This window comes from Bidens hawaiensis, unplaced genomic scaffold (genome assembly GCF_021521415.1).
Source record: "Bidens hawaiensis isolate Kalapana, Puna unplaced genomic scaffold, B.hawaiensis_p1.1 tig00027401_1, whole genome shotgun sequence".
NCBI lineage: Eukaryota > Viridiplantae > Streptophyta > Magnoliopsida > Asterales > Asteraceae > Bidens > Bidens hawaiensis.
In genome coordinates this window covers 186767-204976 of record NW_027494441.1, presented here as the reverse complement: position 1 = coordinate 204976, position 18210 = coordinate 186767, and the positions used below count along the sequence as shown (strand labels likewise).

At 35.5% G+C, this 18210-nt stretch overlaps 2 protein-coding genes across 2 annotated transcripts; one reads left to right on the top strand and one right to left on the bottom strand.

The window, feature by feature from the left end:
* Window positions 1-308: 308 nt before the first annotated feature.
* Window positions 309-1703, top strand: LOC143575444 (uncharacterized). Its single transcript, XM_077059823.1, has 2 exons — window positions 309-496; window positions 942-1703. The coding sequence occupies exons 1-2, from the start codon at window positions 326-328 to the stop codon at window positions 1653-1655; spliced, it is 885 nt and encodes a 294-aa protein (XP_076915938.1). The 5' UTR covers window positions 309-325; the 3' UTR covers window positions 1656-1703.
* A 5206-nt stretch (window positions 1704-6909) lies between these two features.
* On the bottom strand, window positions 6910-17536 carry LOC143575447 (trafficking protein particle complex II-specific subunit 130 homolog). The gene is made up of 18 exons (XM_077059824.1): window positions 17473-17536; window positions 17152-17381; window positions 15520-15698; window positions 14551-14825; window positions 14307-14467; window positions 14132-14221; window positions 13904-14065; window positions 13743-13804; window positions 13185-13275; window positions 12894-13100; window positions 11781-12326; window positions 11489-11698; window positions 10410-10740; window positions 9420-9516; window positions 9259-9343; window positions 8983-9181; window positions 7192-7563; window positions 6910-7085 (listed from the first exon to the last, which is right to left on the bottom strand). Exons 1-18 carry the CDS (start codon window positions 17534-17536, stop codon window positions 6910-6912), a joined length of 3537 nt encoding a protein of 1178 aa, XP_076915939.1.
* Between the last annotated feature and the right edge of the window lie 674 nt (window positions 17537-18210).

The following is an 18210-nucleotide window of genomic DNA, read 5'->3' as shown; positions in this document are numbered from 1 at the left end:
CACTCTTCCCCACCAATAATACAAACCATCGCCGCCGCAACCACTTTTTCCGTCCACAAGTACACTTCGTAACTAACTCTAAACCACCTTCTCGAGATCATCATATTAATATTATTCCCCACATCAACCGTTACATCTGGATCTGAAATCAGGTTATTCATTCTGAATCCACCACTCCATTATTATTCGCATGTGTTATGTAACTGTTTTACTTTCAGAACATAAATTAGTTCTGAATTTGTATTTGTTTTGAATTCGTTTACCCGATGCTGTTGTTTTTAATTTGAGACTGCAGGTTTTGAATTTGAATTTTGAGTTTGTAAGAATGGGACGAGTAGGAAGAGATTGGACTCAGATCTATGCGATATACGGAATGGAGGATTGGCACACGCCGATTTTTCTGTTGGTTCATGCGATTCTGTTTTCGGGCTCGTCGATTGTGTTCTTGTTGTACTTCAACTGGATCTGCTACTCGTTCGAGTTGATATCTCCGTCGGTATGGTTAAGTGTGTGTAAATGATGGCGTAGTTGTTAATTGCGTGTTTTTGTAATTAGGGTTTTACGGTAAGTGGTGTGGTTAACTCATATTTTCATAAAACTACCTTTAATATTTACTCCGTTTTATCCAAAAATTTTCAAAGTTTACACCATTTGGACATTGGCCGGTTCTGGCCAATTTTTTCAAAGTTTAGGGTCAGAACGGCCATCTGAATATTGTTTAAACAGTAAGTTTGACTTTTTTTGATCAAAACTGACGTCTGAGAGTTTTGTGTATGGCCATCTGAATATTGTTCAAATGGCTGTTCTGGCTAATAATTTTCAAAGTTTTGATTTTATTTTTGGGTTAAAACGGTCATCTGGTTGTTTGATGATGTGATATCAGATTGGGACGGTGTGGCTATAGCACGACGCTATTTAGTAATTACATTTGTGTCTAATAGGTATTCTCCGGCAACGTCGCGAGATTCGCCGCAGGATTCACCGGCTCCGTCATGGCTCTCTCTGCTGTTTGCCTATTTTACGCCGCAGGCAACATGTTCTACTCCTCCGTCGCCTTACGCTGGGACATGGCCCAGCGTATGGTCAGCGCGGTCAACGACTGGTCCTCAGTCAAGACCGTGCTAGACTTAGGCTGCAGCCGCGGCATTCTCCTGAATGCCGTGGCCATGGAGCTAAAAAAAGAAGGTAGTTCGGGTCGTGTCGTCGGTTTAGACCGCAAAAACACGACACTATCCACATTAAAAACCGCGGCAATGGAAGGCGTGCAAGAATACGTCACGTGCCGCGAAGGCGACGCAAGACGCCTTCCGTTCCCAGACAACTACTTCGACGTAGTTGTCTCGGCCGGGTTCGTCCACAAAGTTGGGAAGGAATTCGGGCCGAAAACCGCGGCCGCATCCGCCGAGCGGATGCGGGTGGTTGGTGAGGTGGTTAGGGTGTTAAAGGAGGGTGGTGTAGGGGTGGTGTGGGACCTAGTACATGTACCGGAGTATGTACTCCGTTTACAAGAGTTAAAGATGGAGGATATTAGAGTGTCGGAAAGAGTAACGGCGTTTATGGTCAACAGTCATATTGTGTCATTCCGGAAGCCTAGTCAGCATGTCATGGGCCCCACTGAAGTGAGATTGGATTGGAGATTCAACAATATCTTTTAGAAAAATAGAATATAATATACTTATAATATTATCCTAAGTTTATTTTTCCTTTTTTTAATGGAAAATATATAATACACATATATAATATAAATATATATGAATTCTGGTGAAGCAAAGTGGAACCAGATATTATGATAATAATAAAGGCCTTGTCTTGGTTTTAATCTAGTTTATTCGCTTTAAAGATATTCCTATAAACAGTCGAAAATGCGACTGTTTTCTATAAAAGGGAGTATCGATTAGGCTCGTCGAAGAAAAAGGGTCTCGTTGCCGACGACTAGTGTGAGAATTAGTAAAGTTGTTTTGATGTAAATGAGACTATAAAATGGCCTTGTCTTGGTTGTAATTTAGTATTTATAAAGTTATGGATGTGGTGCTAGTAATGTATTGTTGTATGTAAATATGTGTTTATAAATAATAAAAAATGGACCTCGTTTTGGAATGGAATGTATTATTTTTTTTCTTGAGTGAAATTCAAGGAAAGTGATTTTGATGAATATGAGGCCCTAAATGGTCTACGTTTGATTTGAATGTGGTGAGGTGTGATGGGCATTAAATGGCCTCCCCATGTGATATGATTGCTACCCACATGACAATATATATATATCATAACCACATCAAACCAACCTTAATGCGTAAATACTGACTTTAATCAGTCTCAATGCGTATATACATGCAGTAAATACTAAATCAAACCCACGTCAATGTGTACATGTAATAAATACTAAATCAAATCAACCTCATTGTATATATACATGTAGTAAATACTATATCAAACCCATGTGAAAATATACCACACATCACATGAAATAAGAAGCAAACTAATGTCAATGTGTATATACATATAGTAAATACTAAATACGTACATAAACAAATTCATGTGCACTACATACACATGTGCTTGCATCATGCACACATTCTTGTTTTACCTTGTTTTAGGAGTAACTTAGTAAAAGAGTAAGGGGAAAAAAGGTCTCGTGCATATATGCATTATAAGAAAAGAAAATGACTAGTTAATCTGACGTAATTAGAAGTGAATTTGAATTAGAAACACTTTGAATTGAAGTTGATTTGAATAAACTGAATAAAAATTAAAAGAAATAAATATGTACAGAATAAATAAAAATTGATATATTATATAGGAATTTATGAAATTCGGATTATATTTGGTTCCAGTAAGTATGGCAAATCAAAATTCAATTCGGATTAGGAACTGGTTCAAATATTCAAAAGCCAAGTTTGAATTTTATTTGAATATTCAAAACCCAAATTCCAATTCCGCTTGCATTCTGATTTTTTTTTTAATTTAGATTTGAATAAGTGACGCTCCCACCCGATGAAAGAGAATAACCGAAAAGAGAACTTATTTACACCTTGCTCAAATTTCATATTAATAGGATTTGTTAACAAGGCATTTTGAACAAATTGATTGTGGATGAGAATCAAACTTCACAATGTAATGTGACTCAACAAGAGTAAACCCATGAGAAGTAACTTTGTAGACATTTTTTTTGAGGGGGGTCTTTTAACATGTTAACACACTCTCTACTCTAAACTTATTCTACTCCTAAAATCATTACAATTGCATTCTGTAAGAGTTAAACCCATAACCACCTGATTAATGAGCATACTATTTTACCACCAAAATATTGTATTGAATACCTTTGAAAGTTTTCATTTGAACAATAAAAAGTAATAAATTTGTAAGCTATTCCTTAATCCAGATAAAATATAAAGTAGAGAAAAGAATACTTGTTAGTAATATAAAAGGGTGTAAGGGTTAGATTCACAATTATAATATTTGATGATTTAATGCATAATTAATCATCTCAATTATTTATATGAACAAAGAATATTATAATATTAATATTATTATTAACCCATGTTACTTGATCCAAATGGTGAATATTTTTCTTGTTATGGATGACTTAAATGAATATATATCAATCACTTGAATATGTACTTATTAAAAGAGTTAAAGAGGTGAGACATTTCTTTTTGTACTAAAATGTTTCCTTACATTTATTAATGCTAGCTGTGATAAATATAATGTCTCGCTACATAAATTGATATAACTTCAATGGGTCTTTATTTATTTTTGCTTTTTTTTTTAGCATCGGACACCCGGATCGGATCACCTCACCCAAGTAACAAAATGTGATGATCCGACCTACTCATCTAGTAGAAAACGTACAACTAGGAAAAAACCCCGTGACTCAACTTGAAACAAAATACCAACTTTACATCTTTTGGATATTCTTAAAACTGATAGGAGAATATATGTATGAATAAGTAATTATTAGACGGTGTTTAAAAAAAAAGTAATTATCAGGCCTAACAATATTGACCCATCATCCCAAATTTGGGTTGATACGGGTCATTTAAAAAAATAAATAATTATTAATTATGTTGATCATTTGAACCACATATTGGCGCCTTATTGTATACATAATGACAGTCAATTGTGCGTAGTTATATACATATGTTGCATAATTACATACATAAGATGCGTACTTATAACTTGTATTTACACAAACACAAATTTTATTCGACTAAAATACACGAGTTAATCGTAGTGATTTCATACATTTTACACGAAAAAACCAACATATAGAGAAATAGACCCCTCCCTATACACAATAATGCACTGGACCTTTAGTGTAAAAGTGAAATAGGTTTTAAAATGATCTTTAAAGGAAAATTAAATGATGTTTAAAGAGGCACAAGCCCATCATAGAGGTTGGGTCTTGACCTTCAATTAATAATTAGTGGGTAACTCATGGTGGTGAGAATGCATATGGTTAAATGATTATGTCACACTTATCTATAATATATATAAACGAAAACCCAAAAATCCTATGTATCGTGATATGGTCGCTCTCTTCTTTTATGGAAGTCACTAGATTTCTTGATTTTTAAATGGAGCTCTCTTATTAATTTGACTCAAATTTATGGGTATAGGTCTTACTAAAACCAGATAGCTCTTAAACGGGTTATAACATCTCATTAAATTAAAAATTAATCTTACGAATTATTTGATATGAAAATCCTATAAAATAGGAATATACTAAAATTTAATATCCAATTTAAAAAGAAAAATATATTATTTATAATTAATAACAATTTTATAGTAAAAAACATAAGCGGGTCAAGGGTCACCAAATCCAGATAGCTTTTAAACGGGTTAAAACATATCATTTATTTATGAAAACCTTTCACCATCAAACCCTAAGTATATTATTAACTTTCTTACAATAAAGAAAATTAAAATCCAAAAAATAAATATTAAAAAACAAAAAATGTAAAACAACCATTCTCTCAAGCTATCAGATTACTTTATTTGTAAATGAAGGCTTCTCACGCATTTGACCCGAATTCACATTAAGATCCAAAAAATAAATATAACATATCATTTGTTTGTGAAACCATTTCATCATCAAACCTCAAGTATATTAATTATTAATTTTCTTACAACAAATAAAATTAAAATCCAAATATACATATATAAATATTAAAAATGAATAATGTAAAACACCCCCCGTAATACGGGGATAAAATCTAGTTATATATATATACACTAAAAGGCAAAGTTGTGTATACTCACACATGTCTACTATTCATAAACTGTACAAGTCTTTCAACCCACGTTACAACATGTTGTTGCTATGAGTTACTGTTGTACACGTGTTTAAAGTTGTATCTTTGTCAACTTGAAAGTCAAAAGCGTACGTCTTCCCGTGCCTAAGCTTTCCACCGTCTCTCTTCAATTCAATTTAATTATCATCATGCTAGAAATCGGTTTTCCATGTTCATCGGAAACAATGTCAAAGACAAGGATTAAATTTTTTTTTATTAAAAGTAGTTTTTTAAAATAAATTTATTGATGGATTACATCGAAACAGAAGGCAAGCGGGTAACAAGCTGCGCCGCTACCCCTTTTTGAATCACAAAACCCAATCTTTTAAAAAATTGTGTTATTTAGAAATCGAAATTGAAGCGTCAAGATTCCATCTGATTCGGGTAGAATTATATTGATTTGTTTCTGTCATTTACTTAACAAGGAGACTGCAAGATTTCATTGTATGCTCATGTATCTTCTCTAAACACTAATTATTGGCAATCTTTGGACCTGAAAATAGAATTGTGGGCTTTGTTAAAATATATACGACGCTTATTATGTTTGCAGGTCACATGTATGGGGGTATTTATGATTATGCTTTGAGTATACCATATACGAAGTTCCTTCGCCATCACGATGCTATTGCACATTATGGGATTAAGAATGGTCATCGGGGCTTAGAATATTCATACATTTTGAATGCTAGCAGCTACAACAAAAAAGGTATTGAAACCTTTTGAACATCAGCACCTCTGCAAACCTGCAATATACGAATTCATGTCAATTACTCTTTCGATCACGGACAACCATGAAGCCCTGTAATGGACAATTAATTGTTTGCTGAAGCAATAATTTAGTATGTATAGCATCATGTATAATTTAGCAGGTATAACATTATGTATACCAGGACAGTTTTTTTAACTGATACAATGTACAATTAATTGCAAAATAGCATCCACCTCTTACCCCGCTGCGCATAGGCCATCTACGATTACGATTTACGACTTTCTGTGAACAAGTCCGACCACTAGTTATCCCATTATAATAACAAGCTCTTTTAAAAATTCAAATTATTTACTTTTAAAAATGAAATTCTTAAACCAGTTTTGATATAAAGAAATATGCTTTGATAGCTTCATTTTCAATATTTTCTTAATTGACTGTACAACATTTGAATATGACAAAAGTAAAGATTAGGCCCTACCCATTTTCAAAAGTTACAAGGAATTAGAGATTTGGATTTGAGACTTATGATCTTGTCTCTAAATATTCATACATTGAAGCCACTTTAGTGTTCCTATGTATCTGCCTTAATTCATGCAAATAATACATATGTTACTAGCTAAGATATATGTTTAAGAAAATCGAAAAAGAATGCGACTTAATGTACCTAGATGTTTATTAATTTGGTCACTAACGTTCCAAATACACCGATATACTAGTGTAGCATCCCATTCGATACACAACGGAAAATCTACATGAAAAGCAATTAATCAACTATTATGTTTTCTTAATTTAAATGTTACCTTCTAAAGTTAATAAATAAATAAACAACATAGTTCTCGCATTATTTATGACTCTGTAGCGAACCCTTGTCGCGTATTTCCCACCGAAAAATACTAGATTTTTCAAACATCAATGTGGAATGCAAAATGATGAGCTCAAAGGTGGAGGCAAGACACACACTAAACGTGGGCCCGCCGGATTGCAACATATGTGGGCCTGGTTGACATTTGGCAAGTGGAGTTGTGGAGGTCGTACATGCCCAGCAACTAATGGCACACACATTATTGATATCTCAATTCTTGCACCTGCCACAACAAATCAATTACATATCATGCTGGTCATGTAAATGGGTCGGGTCATATCATCCGACCCGACTCACTAATAGACTTACAAGAAGTGATACGAAATCACCTTGTTTTGAGGAGAGAGGGGCATGGCCTCGTTTCCTTCCCGCAAACATCCAATTCTTGGAGTTCGCGTTGACTTCATATAATAACTCGTCCTTTAAGTCAAAACTGGTCACCCTTTCAACTCTCCATTTGAATGTGACAAGTTGACCAACTGTAAGACCGTTCGAAGGTAAAGGAAGAAAAGCGACTGCTAATAACGGCTCCTGCACTGGCTGTTGTAAAGTGAGACCACTTTTGAATGTTAAAAATATGTCATCCTTTTCGGGTCCTTCGGGTTTTAGAGAGATAGGGGTATGAGATCCATAATACCTATCCCCGCTAATTTCATATTTTATATTTATTATCGTATCACGATGCACCACTACCTCGTCATCTGTAAAAAAAAGAGTCACGTAAATGGTCATTCTAATTTCTAATCGATTATTTAAATTAAAAGAAAAAAAAATGTCCATGAAGCTCATATGTTGTCACCTCATTTGTCCTTTCCACTAATTGGTGTTACTGTGCTAACATTTTCTATTACTTTTTTTTTAAAATGACCATTTTTCCCTACTTGTACAGTTGTACAACTAAAGAATGGTTAATTAATTACCAAATTTAATTTAAAAAATATAAAATAGTGATAAAAGTTATAGAAGGAAAAAAAACATAAGAAAGAAGAAAAGGGCAAAATGGTTATTTAAAAAAATCAACAAAAAAAAAGTTAACACCAGTTTGCAGAAAGGGAAAAAAACGTGACATCATATGAACTTCAAGGCCGGTTTTTGTACTTATTGAAGTTAAATGGCACAATCTGCAAGTTACCCCAAATATAAATGATGAAAACTATAAATTACCCTTAAACTAATATTTTGACTGCTTAACTAATCAAATGACTTGACACATAAATCCAAAAAGTGAGCACCTTGACCCCAAGAACGTTGGGCCCACATGGCATTGCGTTATATTTTCATCGTAAAAAAAGTATTATTAAAATTTTAGTCTAGATAATATTGGGGGTGTGTTTTTTAACCGTACCCGAATAACAAACCCGAATCGAAGCGACCCGAGACCCAAATAACCCAAACCGAATTCACCCGAATCGATTAAACTCCTAACCCGAACCCGAGATAAAAATATTCGGTCGGTATTTGGGTTGAAATACCCAGTTTTGGGTTGACCCGAATAACCCGAAGTATGATACATCGATGCATGTATCCCTAATTTTATAGGGTAGTTTAGCGGTGAAGTAGCACAGTGACCTTATGTATTCTTGTTCGGTTGTTCTCAATACTCCAATTAATATTGGATCTATCACATCCCAATATATTAATGATCATAAAGCATGCGGAGAATGTATCTTCAATTCAAAAACTTAAATAGTATAATATTTAAACCAATATTTATTGAGCATGTTTCTTCAATCTATACAGGTATTAATTTACAGGCTACAACACTCCTTCATCTCATCTAATGCATTCTTGTATGATAAATTTCATGTTTTGCTAAATAATATATGCTATTGTTGAATATGGCTGTATATTATGGTTTTATAACGGCTTGGTATATGGTTTTTTAATTTATGATATTGTTAAAGGTGGATTTTTTTTTTAATTTGTTAAACCCGAAACCCAACCTGAATTTACCCGAACCGTATAACCCGAAACCTGAACAAACCGAACTTATTTGGGTCGGTTCTTGGGTCAATTTGTTTTGAGCTCAAACCCGAACAACATGACCCAAACAACCCGAAACCCGAATAAATAACCCGAAGAATACCCCTAGATAATGTGATAAGAAATTAATTAACTACCTTCATTGCCTTCATTAGTTGTAGCTTCAAGTGATATACCAAACAATATTCCGGATTTAGATGTAGGAGGAACAACCAACGGGAACATGCCAGATGTCGGTCTACCGTCACCTCGTCCAGCGTGAGAAAAACCGTCTTGTAAATCTAACGAAACATCATGTATAGTTAATGTAGCCTTCACTTGTGACTGCAATATCACCTACAAAAACACCAAAACTTTAACTCTAATGATAACAATATTTTCATTTCTGAAATGTTAATATTTAATAAACAAACCTGTAAAAACAAAGACTCGTCACTGCCCTGGTCGGTGACTTGTGTGCTGACGTGGAACGGGTCGTTGAAAAGAACTGGTATAGTCCTGTAAATAACCACAATATTAAACGGGCTAGTCATGTTTTGACTATATAAATAACGGGTCAAAGCGGGCTATTAACCTTTTCAATATTTGATTATGTGACACTCCAAATTCAAGTTTTAGAGCTAAAGTCCTTAGCCCATTAGCAATGTTTGGTCTTTGGGTTGAAAATACACCTAAAGAAGAGTCAAAATACATAATTAAGCAGTCAACATAAGTCAAAGTAGATTATTAAAAAGTCAACAAAAGTCAAAGTAGATTATTAAGTAGTCAACAAAAGTCAAAGTAGATTGATTATTAATAAGTCAACAAAAGTTAAAATAGATTATTAAGTAGTCAACAAAAGAAAAATTGGTTATTAAGTAGTCAACAAAAGTCAACACAGAATATTAAGGAGTAAACAAAACTCAAAATAGGATATTAAGTAGTCAACCAAAGTCAAAATAGATTATTGGGTAGTCAACAAAAGTCAAAATATATTCTTAAGGAGTCAACAAAGTCAAAATAGATTATTAAGGAGTAAAAAAAAGTCAAAATAGGATACTAATTAATCAAAAAAGTAAAAATAGATTATTAAGTAGTCAACAAAAGAACATAGATATTAAGGAGTTAACAAAAGTCAAAATTCATTTTTAAGAAGTCAACAAAGTCATAATAGATTATTAAGGAGTCAACAAAAGTCAATACAGGAAATTAATTAGACAAAAAGGTCAAACAGATTATTAAACAGTCAACAAAAGTCAAAACAGATTATTAAGTAGTCAATAAAAGTCAACACAGATTACTAAGTAAGTATTAAACAAGAGTCAACAAAAGTCAACGCAGCTTGTTGCCCGTTTGCCTGCCACTTTATTGTAATCGTTTTGATTTTAATGATAAACTAAAATTTTGCTAAAAAAAAAAAAATAAATAAATAAATAAATAAATTATTAAGGAGTCAACAAAAGTCAAAATAAAATTATTAAGGAGTCAACAAAAGTATAAAAAAAAGGTTATTAAGTAGCCAACTAAAGTCAAAATATATGATTAAAGAGTCAACAAAAGTAAAAGTCAAAGAAGTAACTAAAACCTGCAGATGTTCCTTTTGGTAGCCCATCACTAATGGCACAAACTGGAATCCATAAAATGGTAGGTATACCGCTGGCCCAGTCGGGTAACTCTATACAACCATTTGTAAGATTAAGTTGAGATATGTTATTATCGTTATCGACATGTTTCTCGATTTCAATGGCGCGTGATTCCTCGATCTTTAATGCGGGCCCCATGTCAATATGTAAACGGGCTCCCTTGAGGGAGTAGTTTAATGGCTTGATAACGATCCCGACCCATTGAGGCTTGTTTATTAATAATGCTGATGAAACTGCGGGATATAAGTCCACAAGGGGTCTTGGTTTGAACACCTAAATTTGGAAAATAACAAGAATGGGTCGATTCGTGTTATGTTTTACTCTTAAGTTTAAATAATAAAAAAAAAAAAATACTTAAATGGAAACGGGCCAAAGGTTTAGGGGTGGCAACTTTTGATACGACCCGATCACAACACAAAAATAATGAGGTTTAGGGTTGGGCGGTTGGAATTTATAACCTGTTTAAAAAACGTGTCGTATTTGGGTTGAACTGTTTAGTTATTTAGGCTGCAGGATAATGATAAAAATGTACTACATTGAAGTATCCAGGCTCCGTTAAAAAAAAAACCAAATGGTAATATATCTATTTCTATTTTATATCATAAAGTATTCCTTTTTTTAAAGAAAAATTTAAACAAGTTGCGTTCGAAATAAAATTTTTAGCCCGTTTAGTTAAATATCGACCCACTAACCCGTTTATGACCCGTTGAACCCATTGTTTTTACAACCCACCAACTCGTTTGATACGCTTTAATAAATGAGTAAAACGGGCCGTGTATGGGTTGCACAATTTTGAAGTGTGTGTGGGTTAGGGTTGAACAATTCAACTCGCCAAGCCGACGCGATGAACACCCCTAATTCTAAATTTCTAATGCATAAAAACTTGATTATTCTAAAAATAATATGATTCCTTAATCATACTTGACTTGCTAAATATTCATAAAAAGGTATTTGAACAAAAAAGTGTTTCTGAGTCAACCCAACCCAATACAGTTTCGACCCGTAAAAGCAGGATTAATACCGTCAATATAGGCTTAGCAGGCTTATCAAAACCCATATCACCACTATGCACAGGCCCACCCTTCGAAAAACCATGAGACCTGAATCTTAAATGACCAATCTGCCCTGTAAGAACACCCAAGACATACGAGCCCGGTTTCTGCGCAGGCAACGTAAGAGCAATAGTATTCCGGCCCGTATTCAATACTGTAACACCACTGCTTTTAATCGCCTAAAAAATGTTAAAAATAATATTCACTATACAAATTTGTTTAAAAAACTTTAGTAATCAACTAATGATCATTTATCATTACCTTAACACGTTCATCCGCATTATGCGTCGATGTCAACGTAAGACTAAGTGATTCAAGAGTAATATCATCAGGAAACTCACTACATAAAGTCAAAGTCAATGTGCCCGGATCCCCGTCACACAGCTCCATTGGTGGGCCGGTGTCAGCCGAATATGTTATCAATGATGACACGTCTAACGGGTTCTGGTCAACCATTTCAGTTTGTGCAAGACTAACTAACTCTGACTGGAACACTTGGCGTTCTTTGACCAAGAACAAGTTTTTATCTAAAGAAAGTAATCTCACACACGACGATAAGTAACCGGGCTTATCATTTAATATTTTCTGGCATTCGGCTAGATTTGGAAGCACGTCGGCTAACAAATCTTGCCACCCGTCACCAGAATAAAGAGCACACACCTTTTCATATGAACTTGCAGCCTGCTCATAGTTCTTGTGTTTGAAATAAACGGATGCGATTTCACCATCGAAAACGACTCCATGTCTTTTCCACCATGCATGGTAAAAGTTATCAGCAGCTCCCTTTGATAAGTCCAGATATTTTTTCTGTTGAAAGTGCGCATCATAATTATTTTGATATTGTAAAAGAGACTGGAAAAAGAACTAAACTCGAAATCTTAGACAAACCCATAACGGACCCGTGGCTTGGCTCAAATTATGGCTTCCGTCCATATGGTTTAGAAGCTAGAGTATACTCCTCAACCACCTAGTTTGCTTTTATAAATGGTTCCTGGGTCAAGTAAGATTACTGTCTTGCCCTTTTTAAAAGTTCCACATTAACTCTATGATATTTTACTTTCTCAAAATTTACAGTTTAACCCCTGATATTTATTATAAACAACAAGGGCTAAACTGTAAATTTTTAAAAGAGTGAAAAAGCATAGGGGTTAAAATGTAACTTCTAAAAAGGCAAAATAGTAATTTTGCCTGACGGACCATTTATGAAAGCAAAATAGGTGATTAGGGACTATATCCATGAATTTTAAGCTATAACGACCCGGTGCATTACGCTCCCCACGTTTGCATGGGGTCCGGGAGGGGCCGGATTAACGAAAAATCCATATGTGTAGTTTGTTCAAATTATAATTAAGAGATATGATTAGTATCTTATACCTCAAACTCCTCTAAAGATGATAAGCATTTCCATAAATCAGGATCTGTAATAGTCGCACGGAGAGCGTGTTCAGCTGCCACAAAAATTTCTGCAAGTTTCTTGGTATCAACCGAGCTCTCGGTTTTCAGAAGAGGAGACGGTTCAAGAGACAACTGTTTACTTTGAATACCAAAGTGCTTGGCTCTTGGAGTAACTTGAAGAATTAACTGTAACTTACATACTTTAATCATTTCATGTTATAAAAAGTAACATTTTATAAGTAAACTTTATATAAGAATATAAGATAATACCTTTTCTTTTTCAAGAACCTCAGATGAAGCATCAGAGGGTAGTGAAGGCCATTCTGCAGGCATAGGCCAAGGTAACATGCTAAGTGAAGCACTACATGTACAAGAAAAAAAAAAATATTTTGAAATTTATTATTTTATTTTTTGGTGTATTGGTTTTTATTAATCCCAACTTTCACCTTTTGGTCGCTGCCGCTCCCAACTAACGAATTGTCTGATAACGGTCCTACCTTTTATCATATTTGTTCCCAACGGTCCGTGACAAACAGAATGTTAATGCCGTTAGTTGCAGGTCGCCGGAAAAACGTTTTTGGACAGAAAATGTTTTTGTGACTTTTCCGGCCAAAAGCGTTTTTCCGGCGACTTGCAACTAACGGCATTAGCATTCTGTTAGTCGCAGACCGTTGGGAACAAATATGATAAAAGGTGGGACCGTTATCAGCCAATTCGTTAGTTGGGACTGGCAGCAACCAAAAGGTGATAGTTGAGACTGATAAATACCATTACACCTATTTTTGTAAAATGTATAAAATAGATAATAAATAGTAATTGAGTGCCTACCTGTTGAGTGGACTTCTTTCTATATCAGATCCGAACCCGATAAGATATGCAAGCCGCATGATCTGAAACGTTCATGATATGACCCGTTTAAAAATTTAGCTTAAAAGCAAAGATGATATTCTCTTTCTAGTATGCATAATATGGGTTGTTTAGAAAACTACCTTAACTCGGGCTAGAGTATATAACTCAGCCCGTATACGATAATATTCTCTTTCTACATCCTGTGCTATTTGTCCGTCTCTATAATGGTCAGCAGTCACGTTGATCAAGCTCAAACATGAAGTTAGGACCCAAACTTCCCTCAAACAGAAAGGTAAAATACTCTGAAAATAAACTTTCAAAACTTAGAAACGACAAGTAACCGACGGTCAACAGTTGCATTGACCAACCTCGTGCCGGGCCAACGTTTCTGAGAAACTGACTATAAACGAGAACCCTCTTGATGCAACATCAAACGGACGGTGTAGATCAAACAACAGCTGCAAAAAACAAAAAAAACAAAACAAAAAAAAACAGGCCCGTTAGAAATTGTTTGAAGTATGCTAAGTTAAAACATTAGATTACCTTAGCTTGACAGGCAAATAGATATTGATGGAATTCAAACTCTCTAAAGGAAGTTTCTTGAACAATCTTTGTTAGTTGTTTGTTGTTACGGCTTAGTATCACGGATTGATCGTCTCCATGCTCCTTTCCTCCAAAATCTCTATTGTTGTCTACATTTTTAACTATGCCATGCAAACAAAATAATAATAATAACAATAAAAATTCAGTATTGATTAATTAACATTTTATTTGAAACATTAAGCACCTGTATCCATGTAAAAGAACTCTATGTGATCATATTCGCGTAACGAATCCTCATGAAGATTGGCCATCTCTAGCATGAATGCCAGGCTTTCTTTGAGGATGAAAAAGTCACAAAAGCTCCAAGTGGGCGACAACCGTTGTTCATTGTGCTTACGAATCTCGTCTTCGTAGAACTGGACGCGCCTGTCGAGAGTGTTTCGGATGCACTCCATGGTTTTGAGTTCAAAATCTTCCCAAAAGGTTTCTTCAGTGTCAAATAAGTCAAACTTGCAGCACCTGGTCAACCATGTAGTTTTTCGATAGATATTAAAGTTTTTTCATGTTCTAACGGACCTAGAGTAGCCACGATGCTAAAAAGCCCAACCAAACCCGTTTTGACTTATAACCAAACCCGGCCCGTTTTGACCCACTACTCAACTCGGCTGGATTAACCCATAACTCAACCAACCTGTTTTGGCCCATTATCTGGCCCAACCCATTACTCTGCCCGGCCTGTTTTGATCCATTACCCAATCTGGCCCATTTTGAATCATTACCCAGCCCGACCCGTTTGACCCATGACACAACCTGATTTGACGCATTATCCAGCCCTGCCCATTTTTTACCAATTACCCAAACCTGCCTGTTTAGACACATCACCCAACCCAGCCCGTTTTGACTCACTACCTAACTCGGCCTGTTTAACCCATTACTCAACCAACATGTTTTGGCCCATTACCCGACCCATCCCAATACCCAAACCTGCCCGTTTAGACACATCACCCAGCCCGGCCCGTTTTGACCCACTACCTAACTCGACCTGTTTAACACATTATTCAACCAACCTATGCTGGCCCATTAACCGACCCAACCCATTACCCAGTCTGGCCCGTTTTGACCCAGTATCCAACCCAGCCCGTTTGACCCACTTTCCAACACGACCTGTTTTGGCCCATTACTCAACTCACCAAATACAAGCCATTGAATATACCTATCTCTCCTTCTTGAACTGAAATCAACTTCAAGTCTGGCATAAACCTTCTTTTCTATCTTGCTTACGGGGTCCTTGTCCGATTTAGCTTTGGACACAAACACGATGAACCACTCCTCCTCATTTTGCAAAATTAACTTCAGACGTGGTTTTAGTACCGTCTTGAACTCGTCTAGATCCTACAACAACATTTTGTCATTTTCAACCAACTTTACGATAAAAATTATATACTTTATTCAAATGTAGCTAGTTAACAAAGCATAACTGGCAATATGCAATAAATGAAAATATTATAACATGCCACTCAGTCAAAGTATCCGGTTAGCAGATGTTGAGACTGGAGCGAGATTCCTCAAATAATGTAGTCGGTACGCCCTTGGTGAAGATTTCAGCATACTGTTGTGTAGAGGCAACATGGAGGACACGACCACGACAAAGGGTGACTTGTTCACGAACAAAATGAATGTCTATTTCAATGTGGTTCATTTGTTGGTGTTGAACAAGGTTAGACGAAAAAAAAACGTCTGCAAGGGTACTGACAGACTTACACAGTTACACTAACATCACCAAAGGACCTTTCATCTTATCATCTTAATTATGTTTTTAATATGTCATTAAGAGTGACATTAGTTGTTATTATTCTCTAGGCCTTTCTCTCTTCTTGCAAGTAGTATTTATATGTAATCTAAAGACGAGAATATAATACAACCTTCATGGTATCAAGCCTCGAGCCTTAGTCATTGTCAATAATCTTCTTTTCTTTTCCTTCTTAAAATATGACAAACTCTACCCCCCCCCCCCCCGACCCACAGCATTTCCCCGCTTACCAACATTACCAACTTTGTAAGTGTTAGACTGATCCATGATAACTATCTTTCCTAGGAACAACAAGCAAGTCGTTACTATTCTCAAAACAGCCAACCTTCTCGATCATATCTCACCTGAACCTTGGTCACCGACGGATTTAGTTGGTCGGCCAATTTCTTGGAGGTATCACAATAGGTGGTGATGGTTTGATTATTTTGTTTTGAGTCATTGGAATTGAGTTTTGTATTGGGATTTTTTTGGCATAAACTTGATCGAAGAAGTGGTTTCGATTATGAACCAAAGTTTGGTGGTAGTGGTGATAACCACTACGAGATGGGAAATGGAAGGGTTAAGGGTTGCATTAATGCAAGCAAAAACATAGCCGTCATTACAGTCCCACTCAGTGAGATCATCAGTGGGGACCAGGATTCGGGTGACATATGATCGATAAGGCTGCCGATTTTTAGAATGACGGTGACTTGATGTTTCTAGGAAAGATAGTTATCATGGGTCAGTCTACCACTTACAAAGTTGACGATGCTGGTAAGTGGGAAACAATGTGGGTCGGGGGTGGGGGGGTTTAGAGGTGCGCTACCACTAGTAAATGTATCGAGGCTTAATACCACGAACGAAAGGTAAAATCTTGTGAATTATATTCTCATATTCAGATTACGTATAAATACTTTACAACGAACAAGCTATATATAACAACAGCTAAACTAGAACAATAATAAATGAATCAAGCCATAACCGACGGTCTAGCTTCGGTCAAGCCATAACCGACCACATACATTTAATGTGAACATTAACACTTAAAACAGTTACCTCACATGCTACAAGAACCACAGTTGCATACGGTTCTTGAAAACAAAAGAACAGTTGATTCTGCGGGACCCGGCTCTTGATCCTTGAATCTGTAGTTAACAAAAACTCAGCTTGCAGGTTATCAACAGTCACCGGATAACGGTTTTTGTTGTGTAATGTAACTCGCTGAAACGGAAGGCGTTCGTCGAATTTGTCCTTGACAAGAGGCCACAAATCACTCACATCTTTCACTGAAATTGTAATTTTAATATTTGGTTAGTCAGATAGATTAATATGTTATGAATGAATATAGAAACAAAACAAATGTATGGATATATATACCGGCAATCATGAGGCCATCACATGAAATCTTGATGGACTGTAACTGAGCTAACAAGTTTGCCATGATCGGAAAGTGGTGTTTGACGGTGATGAATCAGTCGTTAAGTGATTGGTGTGTGGGCTTCCAGATCAATGCATGACTTGTTCTTGGGTTTGTTTTAACGGTTTTTGGGGTGTGTGTGGGGTAGGGGTGTTCACGGTTCTGTTTGAAACCGTGAAACCGTTCGAACCCGTCGTAGGTTTGGTTTCATGGTTGGTTTTTTCTTTTAGTTTTCGGTCGGTCGGTTGGTTTCAAAATTTTCAACCCGTAGTGAACGGTTTGGTTTGCGGTTTATACCGAAAACCGACCGTATAAAACCGGACCAAACCGTTGGTTAAGATATACTTTTAGCTTTTTAAGATAGCGGATACTACAAATATCTACTAAAATGAAACAAAAAAAGGATTAAGCAGCCAAATTTATTTTTACTATGTTTATAATAAATAACCTGTTAATTATAAAAAATAATATAAAAATTCATGAATGTTTACAAATTACGAGCTGCTCTATTCTCAGCTTTCTGATATTTGACCATCAATATCAGTTATTGTGTCTATGTTTAAAGTTTCTCTAATAAGTGAAGTGCCTTTTAATTTTTGTTCCATATGTTAACTGCAGTAGAATCTCATCCTACAATTATTTATTGCTGGTGTAAAATGCTAGAGATGTAGTTGTAGAGTTATTATCAATTGACTTTT